We start from the raw sequence: 17,891 nt of genomic DNA, 5'->3' as shown, positions 1-17,891 counted from the left end.
CTGTGTTGTGACAGGCCTTCCAGCTTGTCCCAGGATACACTTTAAACAAAGGCTCATGCTGAAAGCCAGAGGACAGTATGCTTTCTGTACTGAAACAGAGGTGGAAGGTTGGGGGAAGTATTAGGTCCGCTTGTTACCAAGTTAATGAAGTTTAACACACTCCTTACCCTGCTGCCTGGTGTTGCCAGTTACCACCCTGAAGGGGGGTAGAATGGACATCTGAGCATGGACAAGGTTACTTGATTTCAGGAAACCTATAGGTATACCCCGTGCGCAACCGTAAAATACTAAAACCCTTGCCTTAATGCAAAAGCCAAGAACTTCAGAAAAAAACTACTGAATGTGACCTCCCCACATAAATCAAATACATAGTCAGCATAGATAAGCAAAGTAATGTAGAGACAAAGTGGGCTGTTTCTTTCCAAGTCAACTAAACAAACGACGTAATATGGAGTCGCGAGCGGAGCCGTGCCATTGTGACGTCCTCGTCAACGTGGGAGAGCTAAGAAACAGTTTCCGTGGAATGCTGGCGCTGGGGTAATTCAAAAGGTGAGGAATCCACAGGCAGATGTATCTATCAGAAAAATGGCCAACCACACTTCATATTATCTGCTCTACACATAAATGTAGTTAATTGCATTGTCAGTCTCTGAAGTATTTAGAAATTCTCTTTTTATTGAGCCACAGAACGATCTATAAATCATCTCTAAATACTGTGTTAAAAAACTGAGTCCAGTTAGTTTCTGAATGCATAAGAGCAGAACAAAACAAACAGCTTACAATAAGAACGGGTACAAGTCACAATACAATTCTAAGTCATGTGACTTGTTCACATCAGAGTTACAAACCAGGCCTAAATCTTTTTCAAGAGCTTGCCTATAAACTTAATAGACACAGGATTATGTGTTTAATAAAATCATAGCTTCATCTCCAGTGATAATGTGTCTGCAAATGGACTAAAATCAGGACACTCATTCCTAGTGAAGCATGTGTTGGTTGGAAGAGAAACCTTAATACTGTCAGCATTGCATTTGTTATCACAGCAGACCATTCACTCACGTGCGATTGCAAAGGAGGCTCTGTCAGAAGGCTGACGACCACAACGATCCCAATGCTCAGCACGCAGAGGATGATGGCAAAGTGCAGGTAATGGACGTCTTTGAGCACCGAAGGCCTTTCATCATAGACGCCACAACGAGGAACTGGGTAGATAAACTCCATGATCATCCTAACAAGGCCAACAACGAGACCCACCATCAAACCCCAGAAAGCGCCCTGAAAAAAAAGGGTTTCTATAATTATGATGTGATCACTCACTGTACTTTTATTTATCTCGGCGTGTCGCTTAGATCACCGGCAATACTCTAAATCAGTTTCTGTGCCTTAGAGAATTCCTGTTGATTTAGATCACTTTTCATCTCAATAATTATTCCTCTATGCTCTTCCATAGCTTACCAGTCCTCCCTTCAGTCATACCTTGCCTAAATCACATCTTTTTTCTTAAATTACTTATTCTACCTTGACCAATTCTCCTACTTTATGACACTTCCCCCATAACTTCTCCAAAAAGCCCCTTTTCTCCAGCAGGCCCTTTTTCCTTAAATCGTGTATCACCTCAGAAATCCTCTCTTTTTTGTGTCTAATGTATCTTGTATCTGGTTAAATATGTTTTCTTGCATTTCGCTTTCTCTCATACATCCTACAGAAATGGCATTCTTTCATTAGAATACGTCTCTTCAGAAAGCTCGAATACCACTCCTAAGGTACTCTTATACCTACTTCTATTGCTTGTATATCATACCTTAGATAATTTAGCATTCTTTGGGCAATTTTTCCTCCATCACCCTATAGCTCCTCTCCAGTTCTACAATTTCTTCTACATCAGATGACTTGTATTCTTGTACATTAATTCCTTCACTTTTACTGCTTTGGCCCATTCGCCTCACTTAGTTAAGCTATCCTATATATAATGCTTACTTGCTTGGATCATGCATCTTTCCCTTTATCATCCATCACCCTATTAGACCTCATTTCCATCATGGATCACTGCTGACAAATACCACGTCATACCTCTGAGATAGATTCTCTACATTGAGATCACTTTTCCTAGCTTAGATGCAGTCTCCCTGTTAGACTATTTTCCCCTTGATCACTTCTCACCACTAATTTGGATCATGTCTCCTCCTTGGATCGTGCCCATATGTGATAACATCTCTTCCCCTTCATCACTGTTTTCTTCTTTCTACCACATGTCCTCCCTTTTGTCATATCTTCTCAATACAAATTTGTTGGGTAGACTGGAGAAGGGAAGAAGAATGATCAGATACACAAGACATCATTTGCGGGATTGGCAAGACCCAAAGAAGAAGAAGCAATCAAGAGTAGAATAGGTGATAAGATGGAAGTAAAGGGATCATAGAGATGAAAGAAATGAAGGGACAGGGAGAACTAATCAAAGGGACAAGTCATCATTGAGAGGATAAATTAGCTAAAGGAAAATAATTGATCTAACCAAAAAGATGTGAGCTTTGAAGGGTAAGGGAGCACAAGCATTTTTTTCTAATGGGGAGTTTTTTTTTAAGTCAATTGAAGTGATCAAAGACATAATTAATCTGTACAAGAAGGTGTTTTCTAAAGGAGGAAAGGTGAACTTTTCTTTTTCAGATCGCCACTTTTAGAACGTCCTCCCTATTAGATCATTTCTCCACCTATATTTTTTCTCTTATCTTTGATCTAAAGCCCCTTCGGATATTTTCTGGTCATGTACATCCCTTCTGCTTCCTTGGACTATTTATTTCCCTTTAAGTGAATACTCCTTTCCAGATTTGATTGCATATATGGTATCGTAAATTGAGTCACACAGTATATACAATCTATTTAAAGGGCCTTACCTGCTCGTTGGTTCTTTTCCAGAATACAGCCAGGCCAAAGACTGCTGTGACAGGAGGCGCCAGGTAGCTGGTTACAGACTGGATATAGACATAGAGCTGGCCACTGTTTGCACTCTGCAATATGGGGATCCACACAACACTAATGGCCACCAGGACCACTGTGACTATTCTGCAATGAACAATTAAAAAACATGTTTAAAGGATGTCGTCAGGCTTCGCTGTTTACCGAAAGGTGCACACCTGATATTTTGCAGGAAGAGACATTATACATGTTCGATATATCTTAACACCAATTCAACTGGATGATTTCTTCTGTACTATACAAATGAATGCACTTGACCGGGTGATTCCAGTCTAAATGAGCCATTTTAGTTGGTTATTCTAAGGCTATAAACTAAATCACAATTCCATGAGTAAGAACTTTAGGGTTGGTTAGCAGAATAGTGTGATAGTGATTGCCCTAAAGATCTAGAATAATCAACTACTGGGTGCCTGATTTAGAGTTTGGAGGACGGAGTAAGAACCATCAATGTGGCAGAATAAATTGCTCTTCACCCTGACGGACATCCCATTACCCCGAACCTAGAGATGTCCACCAGCCCAGCAGACATCTCTTAACATTGCCATTAACCCCTTCGCTACGGCGGCTATTCCGCCGCAGCGCTAAGGGGGCGGGGGGCCGTGCGCACGCCCATGCTGGTGAAGGAACCACTCCGTCACCAGCGTTGGTTGAGCTGTGCTCATGATGGAGCGGTTCCGTCACGGCCCCGCCCGCTCAATGGAACGCCCAGCGCAGGCGCGGAATCCGCCGCGCCGTGACGAAACCGCTCCGTCATCAGCACAGCGCGACCGCGGCTGGTGATGGAGTGGTTCCGTCACCAGCAGGGGAGGGGTTAATGGCCATCACAGAGGTTCTTGTCAATGTTGTAAAGTTTGACAGAAGACTCAGTCAAACAGAACGGCAGTCCATCAAACGCCTGTAAGCGGAACTTTGTTTTTGAAACAAAAGTAAAACAAAGAAACAACCCCACACCATAGGAGCTTTCTCCCATAGTGTGGAGGTCATTTTTTAAATTGTACAGTCCCTCACTGCAAGGATTTACCTGGTGGTGATGGACAGCAACAAAAAGACATCCCACTGCCCACCCTAACATGGGTGGACAGTCGAATGACTAAGCTTTGACCGCCCACACTTGGTCGGCTCTACATTGGGCCGGCGAACTAAGAGTTTGAAAGAGAGGGTATTCATTTGCATTTGCAGTTGCCATGGGGTACCCTCTCTGCCAAGCCCTTCTTCAGCCCTTAAGCTGTGATGAATACCATGCTCACTTATTGAAAAGAGTAAGAAAGCTTCAGAAAGCTTGATTGAAAAGCAATCAACATGGTTGAATGAGGAACAGATTTGATAAGCAAATTTCTAAGAAAGGTAATCACTTTATTGTCTACTCAGTGTACTACCTGAATTGATGTGTGAAAAATGTGTGTACATTATACTCAGAATTGCGGCATTTGGTACAGACCATAACCCATACAATCATGTACATCCCCACCTTGTCTCCGCCCTAAACAACAGCGCAGATATTCGTCCAAACTTTAACTCCAAGATTTGAGATTGAATTTAATTACTTATCGCTGAGCTCCATTCCTTCAAAAAGGTTGACCGTTGAGTCCCAAGGACTGGCCATTTGCCATTTTAGTGACAACCAGCAAACAATACCCACAACCCTCTCTCCGTTCCCTGGTGAACCTTAAATTCCTGTCCAAGGTGGAGATGGGTGTTGCAAGCAGCTTAACTACATTACAGAGGTGTCATTTGGAAACAGTATCCGAAGGCCCATCCTGGTGACACACTGGCTGCTCCTCTGAGTGGTATTTGGACACTTGCTAGTCTTGGCTGTTCTGTGCGTGCCACTGCTCATGCATTTTAAATGCACTTTGACCTAATCTTTCATGTTGGGCTTGAGAGTTTGGGTTAAAGCGAAGCATGAATAAGAAGTCCATTCGATTTTGGACCTTTTGGATTGTAAATTGCAAAATTTCTACAGCTGATTGATTTTGAGTTTTTAAAAGTACTTAAAGGATGTTTCTTGTGTATGTGTCCTCTACTTCCAACAGCCGGGCTTCCTTCTCCATACTACCGAAATCCAGTATTTGAGATCCACCGACCATCGTAATTTCCACTCCCATACTCCGCACACACAACACCTTCTTCTTGCTACGAATCTAAGACATGCACAGCTCTGCAGTCGCCATCTTGGCTCGTTTCTTTGCTGCATTGTATGTGCCGGCCATCTTGCTCTGAATATAGACAGAGTGCCAGTTTCAATGGATAGAAAGGGGCTGTTGCCCAGGTGTGTATGTATTTGATTCGTTTTTTATTTTATTTTACATTTTCTATTTACAAAGCACTAAGTAATGCTGAAGATCCTCTTCAATCACAGTTATAAGGTGGAGGAAACAACATTTGAAGCCGAGAATAAAAGTCTGAAGTAAGTTAGAGCCTAAGCACTAAGCAGACAGGATGTGTTTTCATTGTGTGATGAACCAATAAATGGAGAACTCCAGAAATAGAGATAGGGTCCCTAATAATATTATGATGCAGAGTAAACAAAAAGTCTGCAGTGCTTAGCTTGTAAAAATAAATAAGTCAGGTGCCCATAGCTTTTCTTAGGAGCCTGCTGCTAGCCCAACTGAATCCTGCCGGTTAGCCAATTACCAGTGCTGCCTAAGCATGGTTCCATGCCTCGTTTCTTCCTCCGCCAAACTCTTCCCGTCTCTTTGCCTTACTCTAGCACATTCTTTTTCTCCTCTTGCCTATGACTTGCGGTGTTCCTCCTCCTTTCTATTTCTCCCTTTCCAGTCTTGACTCTCTTCCTTTGGGTCAAAGTCTGATGGCAAAATGTCCTAGTGGTTACCTTTTCATACAAACAGACAACAAGATGATCAAGTTATATATCAACCATCTGAGTGTCTCCCGGTATAAGGGATTTATCTTTCTGATCACCAAGGTCGGACACTAACCAGAGAGTCATATTATGTCTCTCTCGGAAGAGGTCTGTTCAGCTGTCAAACAGATGCCATCTGCAGTCACTTGCCCTATTCTCTAGACTTTTTTCCACAGTAGACTTTTCCTGGTTAGGCATGAGGTCAGATGTCCTCTTCTGAACGTATTTGCTTCCCAGCACAATGCCAAGCTTCCCGCATCGTTTTCTCATTTTTGGGATCCCAGGCTTGGGTGGTGGATGCTCTCCCTGGTCCAAGACCAAAAGGTATTCTGTATACCGTGCCTCAGATTCCCCTTCTTCAGAAATTCCTGTTATGGGTCTATCAGGTTTAGGCTTGGGTAGTAGTAATTGTCTTCTCCCACATTCAATTCCACAGAGACTCCGGTAAATGTCTTGGCTCTTGAAGGGTCACGACTCCTCTTTTTACGGGATATGTCCTTGGGAGAACAGAAATCTTGCAGGGACTCTATCTTAAAGGTATATAACACCTTTGGGTTTTTCTTCAGGCTTGGTGTGGGGCTCAGGGAGAACAACCTTCAGATTGTGAAATGGGTCTAGTTCTTCAATTTATTTTAGATAGTTTTTACACAGGTCTGGCAGTATCTAACCTATGAGTTCAGTGGGAGCCATCAGGGCTTTCATGGAAGACTTGGAGCGTAATGCCTCGCGTTTGTTTAAGTGCTGGTCTATGGTGAGAGTTGTAACCAGATCTCTGGTACCTCCTTGGGATTTCCATTTGGTGCCAGGTGCCTTGAATGTTCTTCATTTTAAATCACTGGGGTCATTTCTATGATGTTTTTATTTCTCAGAGTTCTAGTTCTCAGAGACATTAATTCAGCTAAACGTTTGGGAAAGCTGGGTTGTTTACTGTGTGTTCCACCTTATCTGTAAATTTCCCCTGACAGCAAGGTACTCAAATTAGGTCCCGGCTTCATCCCTAAAGTACTTTCCATACAGAATCCAGAACAGGAGATGGCCCTTTCATCTTTCTTTCCTAATCTTTCTTGTCCTGGTTTCAGAAAAGGAGATGCTCTTCATACTTCAAATCTGCGCTGTGTCAACCTTCCTGCCTAGGACTGTAGAGTATCATGGTAGCTGTTAGAAAAGGTCTTAAATCTTCTGTATCTTCTCTTAGTTAATAGATCAGAATCTGTTATCTTTACAGCCTATATTTCTGTTGTTGCTGAGCTTCCAACATACATGCATCAGAGGTCCATGGGGCAATATCTGCTTTTGGGGCAGAGGCTCAGGGTGTTTTATCTCTGACATTTGAAAAACTGCTAATCAAGGGTGAGGGAGGTGGATTCTGGATCCATTCACTTTCCAAAATAGCATGAATTTATCAAAAGGGGAATGGATCACTTGTCCTGCTCAACCATTGGGTATACAGGAAATGAGGATGTCCCTGATGAAAAAAGGCCCTCATGCACGTGATGGGTATGGTGGTATCTGAAGCGGTATATGTTGGTTCTCCGCTTTTAGATCACGTCAGTGCATAATCATTGGGTCTGATTTCGTTTTATGCAGCCTCCACCAGGAGGTTTTTACCCATGGTTGACACAGTAGCGAGCCGGTGATAAAAAAAGGGTATGTTAAAAAGACCTCAACCTAAGTTCTGCTACTTTATTCTGACTTGGTTGTGGGTCTAGTAAGCTCTATAGGAGTGCTTCAACTTGGACTGAGTTACGAGTACTGGATGCACTCAGAGTAGTTAAAAAATTGAAGGGGGGGAGAGAGATAGTGAAGGTATCTAAAGAAAGGTCGACATGTTTCTGCCTTGGTCTGCCTTGGTATAGGACTTACGGGCATTCATCAGGACCAGTGGTTGGGAAAAGTGAGGATTTAACAAAAAGTAAGTGCTCAAACGTGAACGAAAAAGGTATTAACCTGTTTCTTCGGACTGGAGGTCTTACGGTACCTGTAAAGAGTAAGCACATGGTTTCGGCATACATACAGGGTTTGGGGGAAGGGGGGACATACATACCAAGCAGAACGTTGCTGCTTCTATCTATTCATACATGAATATATAAACAACTAAAAAATGGCAATACTTTAAAAACCGGTTAACAATCATGGCAATGTCAACTCTCTCTTTTTCTCTCCATACTCATGCAGCGGGTTTTTAGCGTGCTATTCGACAGTGGTTACATAGTGTTTTGTGTCGATCAAGGACGCCAATATTGACTACGGTAGTGGGGGTGGTGAGCCAATAGAGGATGACTGTGCGATTCAATGTGAGTGCTCAGCAATTGTTACCTCGCGCATTTAATTAACACGCTCCTGTCAGATCGTAGAGCTCTTGGAAGGGGCTAGAGGGTAAAGAAGGGGTTAGTTAGCATCGGTGGTATGCAATACTTGCGGTTTCTGGAAACACCTTTATCGGTCTCGCTACCTGTTGCACCCGATCCTCAACTTGCTTCGTCAATGCGCTGCTCTGCCCTTACTGATCCGGAAATGAATGGTTCTGTTTCCGGGTTGTTTTATACGGAGGATAGGCCCTGTAGGTGGATCCCTATTGGTTGGTTGCTGTTACTATAGTAACCTAGGGATGTTTGTGTTCAAGGTTCTCTAGAATTTATTTTATTTATTTGCCAGCGCCAGCCAGGGTATGTTATCATTCAGTCCATCGCTATCAGTTTTGAGCCTATGCACCCATCTTTGTTCTTTTTCGAAAAGGACTTTCTCGGCATTGTTACATGGACATGATTACCCTAAAAAAGTAATCGCCAAATGCAAAAAGCGTGCTAGGAACCAAAACAGAGAGGCACTGCTCGAATGCACCCCAAAAGACCAACCGAAGGATGTCCTCACATGTGTTACCACATACAGTGCCATGACGAATAACATCAAGAACATAGTGAACAAGAACTGGCGCATACTTACGCCAGGCAATCTTGCATGGGAAAAACCAAGGTTTGCAAATAAAAGGAGCCGAAACCTAAAAGACATCCTGGTACACACGAGACCACAACCAAAACCACCAAAACAACACACAAACTTATGGGGGAACCCACAAGTACAAGGACATTATCCTTGTGGATCGTGTTCCGTCTGCAGTCTGACAAAACCTACCAAAGAGCTCCAACTACTCCCTAACTTCAGATGGACCCTGAATAACCACACAAACTGTAATACAACACACGTGATCTACATGATCACATGTCCATGTAACCTGAAATACATAGGAATGACCTGCAGGAGAGTCAAACAAAGACTGTGTGAACACAGAAGTAATGTGAAGTGTAAAAAGAGCACTACGAAGATGGCGACTCACTATCTGGAAAAGGGCCACACCGTCCAAGACTTACAGTGGGTCATCCTAGAAACCTTGCCAAACAAAGACCACAATGCCGAGAAAGTCCTTTTCGAAAAAGAACAAAGATGGGTGCATAGGCTCAAAACTGATAGCGAAGACTGAATGATAACATACCCTGGCTGGCGCTGGCAAATAAATAAAATAAATTCTAGAGAACCTTGAACACACACATCCCTAGGTTACTATAGTAACAGCAGCCAAACAATAGGGATCCACCTACAGGGCCTATCCTCCGTATAAAACAACCCGGAAACAGAACCATTCATTTCCGGATCAGTAAGGGCAGAGCAGCGCATTGACGAAGCAAGTTGAGGATCGGGTGCAACAGGTAGCGAGACCGATAAAGGTGTTTCCAGAAACCGCAAGTATTGCATACCACCGATGCTAACTAACCCCTTCTTTACCCTCTAGCCCCTTCCAAGAGCTCTACGATCCGACAGGAGCGTGTTAATTAAATGCGCGAGGTAACAATTGCTGAGCACTCACATTGAATCGCACAGTCATCCTCTATTGGCTCACCACCCCCACTACCGTAGTCAATATTGGCGTCCTTGATCGACACAAAACACTATGTAACCACTGTCGAATAGCACGCTAAAAACCCGCTGCATGAGTATGGAGAGAAAAAGAGAGAGTTGACATTGCCATGATTGTTAACCGGTTTTTGAAGTATTGCCATTTTTTAGTTGTTTATATATTCATGTATGAATAGATAGAAGCAGCAACGTTCTGCTTGGTATGTATGTCCCCCCTTCCCCCAAACCCTGTATGTATGCCGAAACCATGTGCTTACTCTTTACAGGTACCGTAAGACCTCCAGTCCGAAGAAACAGGTTAATACCTTTTTCGTTCACGTTTGAGCACTTACTTTTTGTTAAATCCTCACTTTTCCCAACCACTGGTCCTGATGAATGCCCGTAAGTCCTATACCAAGGCAGACCAAGGCAGAAACATGTCGACCTTTCTTTAGATACCTTCACTATCTCTCTCCCCCCCTTCAATTTTTTAACTACTCTGAGTGCATCCAGTACTCGTAACTCAGTCCAAGTTGAAGCACTCCTATAGAGCTTACTAGACCCACAACCAAGTCAGAATAAAGTAGCAGAACTTAGGTTGAGGTCTTTTTAACATACCCTTTTTTTTTCACCGGCTCACTACTGTGTCAACCATGTGTAAAAACCTCCTGGTGGAGGCTGCATAAAACGAAATCAGACCCAATGATTATGCACTGACGTGATCTAAAAGCGGAGAACCAACATATACCGCTTCAGATACCACCATACCCATCACGTGTATGAGGGCCTTTTTTCATCAGGGACATCCTCATTTCCTGTATACCCAATGGTTGAGCAGGACAAGTGATCCATTCCCCTTTTGATAAATTCATGCTATTTTGGAAAGTGAATGGATCCAGAATCCACCTCCCTCACCCTTGATTAGAAGATTATCAGCAGCGCACAGCTGTGGGAGATTCCCAACAAATCCCTAGATTAGACAACATCCCCTGACCCGCCATTATCCAAATGGCAGAAAACTTGGGATTAAGCTATTCCCTGGATGAAATCGATGAAATACTTGCCAGACCGGCACGCTTCATGAACAGTGACCTTGCTCAGACTCTCTCCAGCTCTACAGAATGGGATGAACTGACCGAATTAAAGAAAGAACAGGTCAGAACAGCCGTACACGGCATTATCATGACAGAGTATCTCAGAGTGAACGCGGCACCAAGAGGACTTTGGGTCACAACTGCACCGAGAATCTTCCTAAAAGATCTAGCCTTTAGAAAAGACTGGTCAGCAATATCATGGAAATGCATAAGAGACTATCTAGTCCTCATCATAAAAACGGCCACCAGACTTACAGATGAATTAACAGTAAAAATCCAGATCCTGGAAACCAAACTAAACAACACTGTTAACATCACGATATACAAAACCAAATTGGATGAAATAAATAAAGAGATGAGCGAATCCCAAGAATACTTGATACAGACTAAACTACAAAAACTCGCAAAAGAACTGAAAATGTTCTCAATGGAGAAAGTACATCCATATAGCAGTAAAGACTACAAGTCTGATGACAATGCCTCTAACTATGGATCAGACAGTGGTGCATCCAGCACTGGCTCAGATCAAGAAACGGACAACTACAACAGTCCCAGGAACCGGCACCAGAATAGAAGAGGCAACCGACGAGGACGTAACTTCTGGCGCCCACCCTTCTTCCAAATGGGCAACCAATGGATGCCGTTCCAACCATTTAACCCCCACTTCCAAGGATGGATGAATCCATACCTCCAAGGGCCACAGATGATGAGCCATCAGTTACAACATCAAGGAGGTCAAAATTTCCAACAAAGGATTCCTTTTTTAGGGAATGGCCGGACAACCGAGAAAACACAGAGAAGAGGAGTCACCTGGTCCGACCAAACGAGACAGGTACAAACAAGGAGCGTGACAAAAGCGAAAACAGGAGCAAACGCGACTCCCTCATCGTCAACCTAACAGACAGAACTCTCACGAAAGATGAAGAGAGTGTACTAAACAAAGGTTTAGGTTACGTACCCACACCGAAACTGGATGTATTCAAAACAAAATGCGAAATGGCAGAGTTCTGTAGGAAATTGAAACTCAAAGCCTTTTTTCAAGGTGAACAACCACAAAAAAATGATGGAGACATCACACTGAAGAAGAAATCAACCTTTTGCCCGTTCAATCACCAAGTCCCAATTGAGATACTAACATTCGAGCAGGCACTATTCAAAGGCATTGATGACCTCGCTCGTGACACTCAGAAACCTTTTCAGAACATTACCAGACCGGAACAACTAGCGCTGAACGCACTAAAAAACGACAGTGACATAGCCATAAAACCGGCCGATAAAGGCGGAGGAGTGGTCCTCCTAACTAAGTCGGGATACGACCAACAATGCATGGACCTGTTGGCAGATGGAAAATTCTACAAAATATTATCAGAAGATCCCACACCAAGACTGCAAAGAACAATTGCAATGATGATTGAGGAAGGAGAAATGAACAATTGGATATCCAAAAAGGAAGGGGATTATCTTAGGACCAACACACCACGAACCCCGTACTTCTACTCATTGCCAAAGACACACAAAGGACGACTCCCACCACCAGGGAGACCAATCGTGTCAGGAATTGGATCCATCCTAGAACCCCTTTCCCAATTTGCAGACCAGTACTTAAGACCACTTGTACAGAAAACTCCAACATACTTGAAGGATACAAGAGATCTCCTTAATCACATAAAAGACATCGAATACTCACCCAATACCATGCTTCTAGTTGGATTCAATGTCGAAAGTCTTTACACAAGCCTTCCACAAGAGAAAACTATGGAGACTCTGGAAAACATCCTGTTCAGCACCCCCTGGACATACAAAACACCCAGACACTTCGTTCTGGAGTGCTGCAGGATGGCACTAATGGAAAATTTCTTTCAGTATAAAGACAAATTGTACCTCCAATGTCATGGCACCTCGATGGGCAGTACTTTTGCCCCGAGCGTGGCTGGACTGTATGTCAGCACCTTTGAGGACAAACATATCCTGGATGCAGCAAACAGCCCCTATCATCAATGTATCCTTTTTTGGAAACGATACATTGATGACATTTTTGTCATCGGGAAGGGAGATCAAGAGAAACTGATAGAATTTCACAACTGGCTCAACCAAAAAGATGACTGCTTGAAGTTCACCTACTGTGCCAACGACAAGAGCATTGACTTCCTAGATGTCACGATTTATGCTGAAGCCAACACCTTACAAACCCGAACTTTCTTTAAGACTACAGCGAAAAATAGCTTGTTATCTTTCAACAGCTTCCACCCGACCTCTACGAGAGAAATTACCATACAGCCAGTTCCTCAGGTTACGACGTAATTGTAGTGACACAAAAGAGTACAAAACACAAGCTGATGATCTTTGTAAAAAATTGGAGGCTCGCGATTACCCTAAAAAACTAATCGCCAAATGCAAAATACGTGCTAGGAACCAAAACAGAGAGGCGCTGCTCGAATGCACCCCAAAAGACCAACCGAAGGATGTCCTCACATGTGTTACCACATACAGTGCCATGACGAATAACATCAAGAAAATAGTGAACAAGAACTGGCGCATACTTACGTCAGGCAATCTTGCATGGGAAAAACCAAGGTTTGCAAATAAAAGGAGCCGAAACCTAAAAGACATCCTGGTACACACGAGACCACCACCAAAACCACCAAAACAACACACAAACTTATGGGGGAACCCACAAGTACAAGGACATTATCCTTGTGGATCGTGTTCCGTCTGCAGTCTGACAAAACCTGCCAAAGAGCTCCAACTACTCCCTAACTTCAGATGGACCCTGAATAACCACACAAACTGTAATACATGATCACATGTCCATGTAACCTGAAATACATAGGAATGACCTGCAGGAGAGCCAAACAAAGACTGTGTGAAAACAGAAGTAATGTGAAGTGTAAAAAGAGCACTACGAAGATGGCGACTCACTATCTGGAAAAGGGCCACACCGTCCAAGACTTACAGTGGGTCATCCTAGAAACCTTGCCAAGCAAAGACCACAATGCCGAGAAAGTCCTTTTCGAAAAAGAACAAAGATGGGTGCATAGGCTCTAATGAGATGCAAAGTAGGCGTTCACAAGCAAAACCACGGGGAATAAGTCGCCAACCGCACATCGCGGTATTTACATGGCCTGCCCTGACACACATAGCGATGTCAAAACCCCGCGCTAACCGCGGTTATCGTTAAAAGCTAATGGCTGCTGAAATTCAGACTTAGCTATATGTGTAATAGGAGGTGGAATCTCAGGCTACAACCACCATGGGCTAATTACAAGTAATTGCCTATCACTGCAGGAATATGGCTAGATTTCCAGCGATATTACTGCATTTCGCCGGCTATCCCTGGATTTTTATCGCCTGGGTGATAAGCATTGTTAATAACGCGCTACCTGGGCAATAAAATCCTGCGATAGCCGGCGATAATTAAAATCGCACTACTCGCTCATAGCGATATTTAGCGCCCGTTGTTGGTAATACGGCCCCCAAATTAATATTGCAGCATTCTTGACTTTCTCAAAACGAAGGCCTTAGTGTGATCTGCAAATCTGCACAGTCTTATATATTCACATATACATTTGAAACAGTTATTCTTAGATGAGAGTGTGTAGAGATCTCCAAAATATTATTTCTGAATGAAGGAGGTCTAGAGTCTGAACCCATAGGTGGGGATTTTTTTTTTTTTTATGTAAACCAACGCAAGAACACAAAGGCACTATGCTTTACAGACGTGTGCTAAATCTTGTAAAAGGGTTCAGACTAATTAATAAGTGCATTGTATCTAAATTTCCCTTTTTGAGGCATACATGTGGGTAAGGTTATTCCCACATACTTTTTTACAAATTGATTTTTTATTTACACGCTACTGCCTTTTATTGCTAGCGAGAATCATTCACAATTATTCCACATAAAAAAGTGGTATTAACTTAGGTTTCTACAACTGCGTTGTCAGGGCACATGGGCACGTTTTCGCTTGTCATCAAAAAAAGCTGGTTGTTTTTTGTCTTGATGTCACCCTTCCAGAAAGTAAGGTCTAATACATTACATTTGAAGGAAACCATCTACATGAGTCCACCTTGTTTCATTACTTACAATTTTGCCCTCTTTACCTTTGAAAACCTTCATTATTGACTTATCATAACGTGTGCACAGGATTTGTGTTGTATAAAAAAAGATGTTCGGCAACCCTACTAAAGATCAATAAAGTGTTTTTCAATAAAGGAAACACCAATATAATTCGCGAAAATAAAAGAAAGACAGGAACGCAGAAGAGTAGTCAATAGTTTGAAAATTCCCTTCCGCGTGCCACGGAAGTGCCATAACACGTGAGGGTGCCTGACGAAGAGGCGGGGCCGGGGATCCCGTTTCAGAGGCCTGTGAAGGTGTGCGCTGACGAGTTCTCGGTGTCTTTTCACTTCTCGTAATGTGATAGCAGATTAATTAAGAATAAGACATCAAAAATGTCGTTCAATTGGGTTAAGTGCAAAGCACTCGTGTTGGGTTACAGGGCCAAGCACCGGCTCTGGTTTGTTGGCATTCTGCTGCGCGGTGAAGGCATCTGGTTTCACTGTTCATGGAAGGAGAGAAACACCTGCAGGAAAAGTCGCACCTGCCGAGCCAACCAGGGCTGACTTTAAAGGGTGAAACCTAAAAACGCCACAATCTTTTCAAATTTCTAAATCTTTTATTGAATTTTCAGAGATTAAAAGGAACACAAACACAGTGGTAAAAGAAATATATGCAAAGAGGTGCAATACTGCACACCAGAATGTAGGGTTACACCAAGAAGAGGGGGGTTAGATGTGCAGTCATCAATCAATCAAACAATGGCTTTTAATGCACGGTACTTACCCATGAGGGTCTTAAGGTGCGGGGGGAGGGAGTGGGGTGCAGCTCCGGATCAGCCCAAAAAGCCAGGTCTTGAGGCTCTTCCTGAAGGTGTGCAGGGTAGGGGAGCATCTGATGTTGACTGGGAGCTGGTTCCAGGCCTTGGTCGCGATGTAGGAGAAGGCTCTTCTGCATGCTCTGGTTCTGCGGATGCACGGGTCTCTGCTAGGAAAAGGTCGGCAGAGCAGAGCTTTCTTTTGGGTAGGTGGAATGAGACTCTTTCATTGAGGTATTTGGGTCTGATGTTGTGGAGGGATTTGTATGCGTGGGTGAGCAGCTTGAAAGTCACTCTCTTCTCGATGGGGAGCCAGTGGAGGTCTTGCAGGTGCTGGGTCGTGTGCTCATGTCTTGGGGTTACGAGGACGAGTCTGGCTGCGGTGTTCTGGATAGTCTGGAGTTTGTGTAGCAGAGATTTGTAGATTTCGGCATAGAGGGCGTTCTCGAAGTCCAGTCTGCTGGTTATGAGTTTGTGGGTGACGGTGTTTCAGACTTCGGGGTGATCCACTTGAAGGTCTTACGAAGGATGCGGAGGGAGTGGAAGCAGGTGGAGGCAACAGCGTTGATCTGGCAAGCCATGGTGAGGAAGGAGTCTAAAATGATGCCAAGGTTACGGGCGTGGTCCGTCGGGGTGGCTGGGTTTCCAGGGGTGGAGGGCCATCAGGTGTTGTTCCAGGCAGTGGGGGAGGGTCCGAGGATGTCATCAATTCAGTGATACAATTCAGTGATACAAAGCGACTTTACTATTCATAGCAAATGCAATTATCATTATGTTAATAGGTTAATAATAGTTAGGTTAAGAGGATAAACTTGGTATATATTGGATAGTGCGTAGATTGAGCAGTTTATTGAGCAGTTTATTTGTAGCAGAATCATCAAAAATGTTGGTTAACCAATATACATTGGTAATGCATATTCATTGCTAGTATGTATGCATTGCTTGCTTGGCTTGATTTGGATGTAGCTGTAGAGAATTGTTTACGAGATTGTGCGACTTGCACAGCAGAAATAAAAACACCTCCATTGTGACTTCACAAGAGTGCACTGTGCTTTAAGAGGCCATGGCCTGGAAGCATCTGCCTTCTCCTCCCATGTGGCACCAGGCATGGCCTCCTGCTCTGGTTGGCAGAGGTGGTCCCCTGGGGGCACTGCTGGGGGGGGTTTCCTATTCTCAATGTGGGCTGTAAGGAAGCAGTTCCAGAAAGCCAGCAGTTTTATCTCCAATGGTGTGTCCAGCTTAGGACCACAGGCAATGAAGACCTACTTGCATCACAGAGGCGCTATTGACGAGCCTGTGTGAGCGCGACAGTGGCCAAGACAGACAGTCATTCCATGGATGCTGGCCACATTTCTGCTGGTCACCCTATTGACGAGGGCCTTAATAAGCCTCTTAAGATTTTCAAGGGGCAGAAAAAAGGGGAGAAAGGGGAAAAGAGGTTATCTGGATCAGCAGCAGGGGGAAAGAGAAAGTGAGGGGAAATGAGGCAGCTGCGAACAAAATCGAAAGATGGGGTAGGAGAGGTGGGCCGAATGAAGAGCAGAAGGAAAGAGAGCAGGCAAAATAACAGAATGGCATCAGAATGAAGGGCTCTGGCTAGATAGGGGCCACCTCAATCTCATCATTGCCTTGGCACAATGCTGTCACACACCCAGGGGCACGCGCTCAAAGGGGAGCAAGTGAACTCCACTAAGGCGTGAATAGTGCGCTAGTAAGTGATCAACACAAGTGGATCACAGGCCTGCTCCCTCTGAGCAAAGTGAGGCCCAGTCCATAAGACCTCAGGCCTGGTACCAGCCGGAGTAGGCAGAGGAGGGATTGGAGGAATGACAGAGTGAAGGGCGGTAGGTGAGCAGTAAGCAGAAAGAAAAGGAGAACATGAGAGAGATGGTTATTACATTAGGTCAAGGTGAACAATGGTCTTAAAGTTCAGCAAACACTTTGGCCTGATCTAAAGATTGTGACTCTGCGTGATCAGGGGGAAAATCATCAAAAAAGAGATAGGTTCTGAAGAAACTCAAATAAGATTTTTTTTATCAGAAGTCCTGTTAATGTCCTTCTCTAAATGAGGCCCTTGAAGTAATGAAGAAAAGCTTTTAGAATTAGGTGATAAATCTCTACTGACCCTCCATTATGGAGGGTCATATAACAGAACCCAAAGAAGCAAATAGCACAATGTTTTATACCTACTGCTATATGC

General features: G+C 43.7%; 1 protein-coding gene across 1 annotated transcript in view; it reads right to left on the bottom strand.

Annotated features, from left to right (window-relative positions):
• Nucleotides 1-17,891, bottom strand: part of SLC5A10 (solute carrier family 5 member 10) — a 611,774-nt gene that overhangs the window by 44,248 nt on the left and 549,635 nt on the right. Inside the window, exons 12-13 of the mRNA XM_086940716.1 lie at nt 2,892-3,060; nt 1,060-1,275 (exon numbers count right to left, since the gene is read on the bottom strand). Of these exons, the coding sequence (XP_086796842.1) occupies nt 1,060-1,275; nt 2,892-3,060 (385 nt within the window). The remainder of the gene's footprint in view (nt 1-1,059; nt 1,276-2,891; nt 3,061-17,891) is intronic.

This window comes from Lissotriton vulgaris, chromosome 10 (genome assembly GCF_964263255.1).
Source record: "Lissotriton vulgaris chromosome 10, aLisVul1.2, whole genome shotgun sequence".
In the NCBI taxonomy this organism is placed as follows: domain Eukaryota; kingdom Metazoa; phylum Chordata; class Amphibia; order Caudata; family Salamandridae; genus Lissotriton; species Lissotriton vulgaris.
The sequence above is the reverse complement of the archived record's forward strand: the minus strand, read 5'-3'. Positions and strand labels throughout refer to the sequence as shown.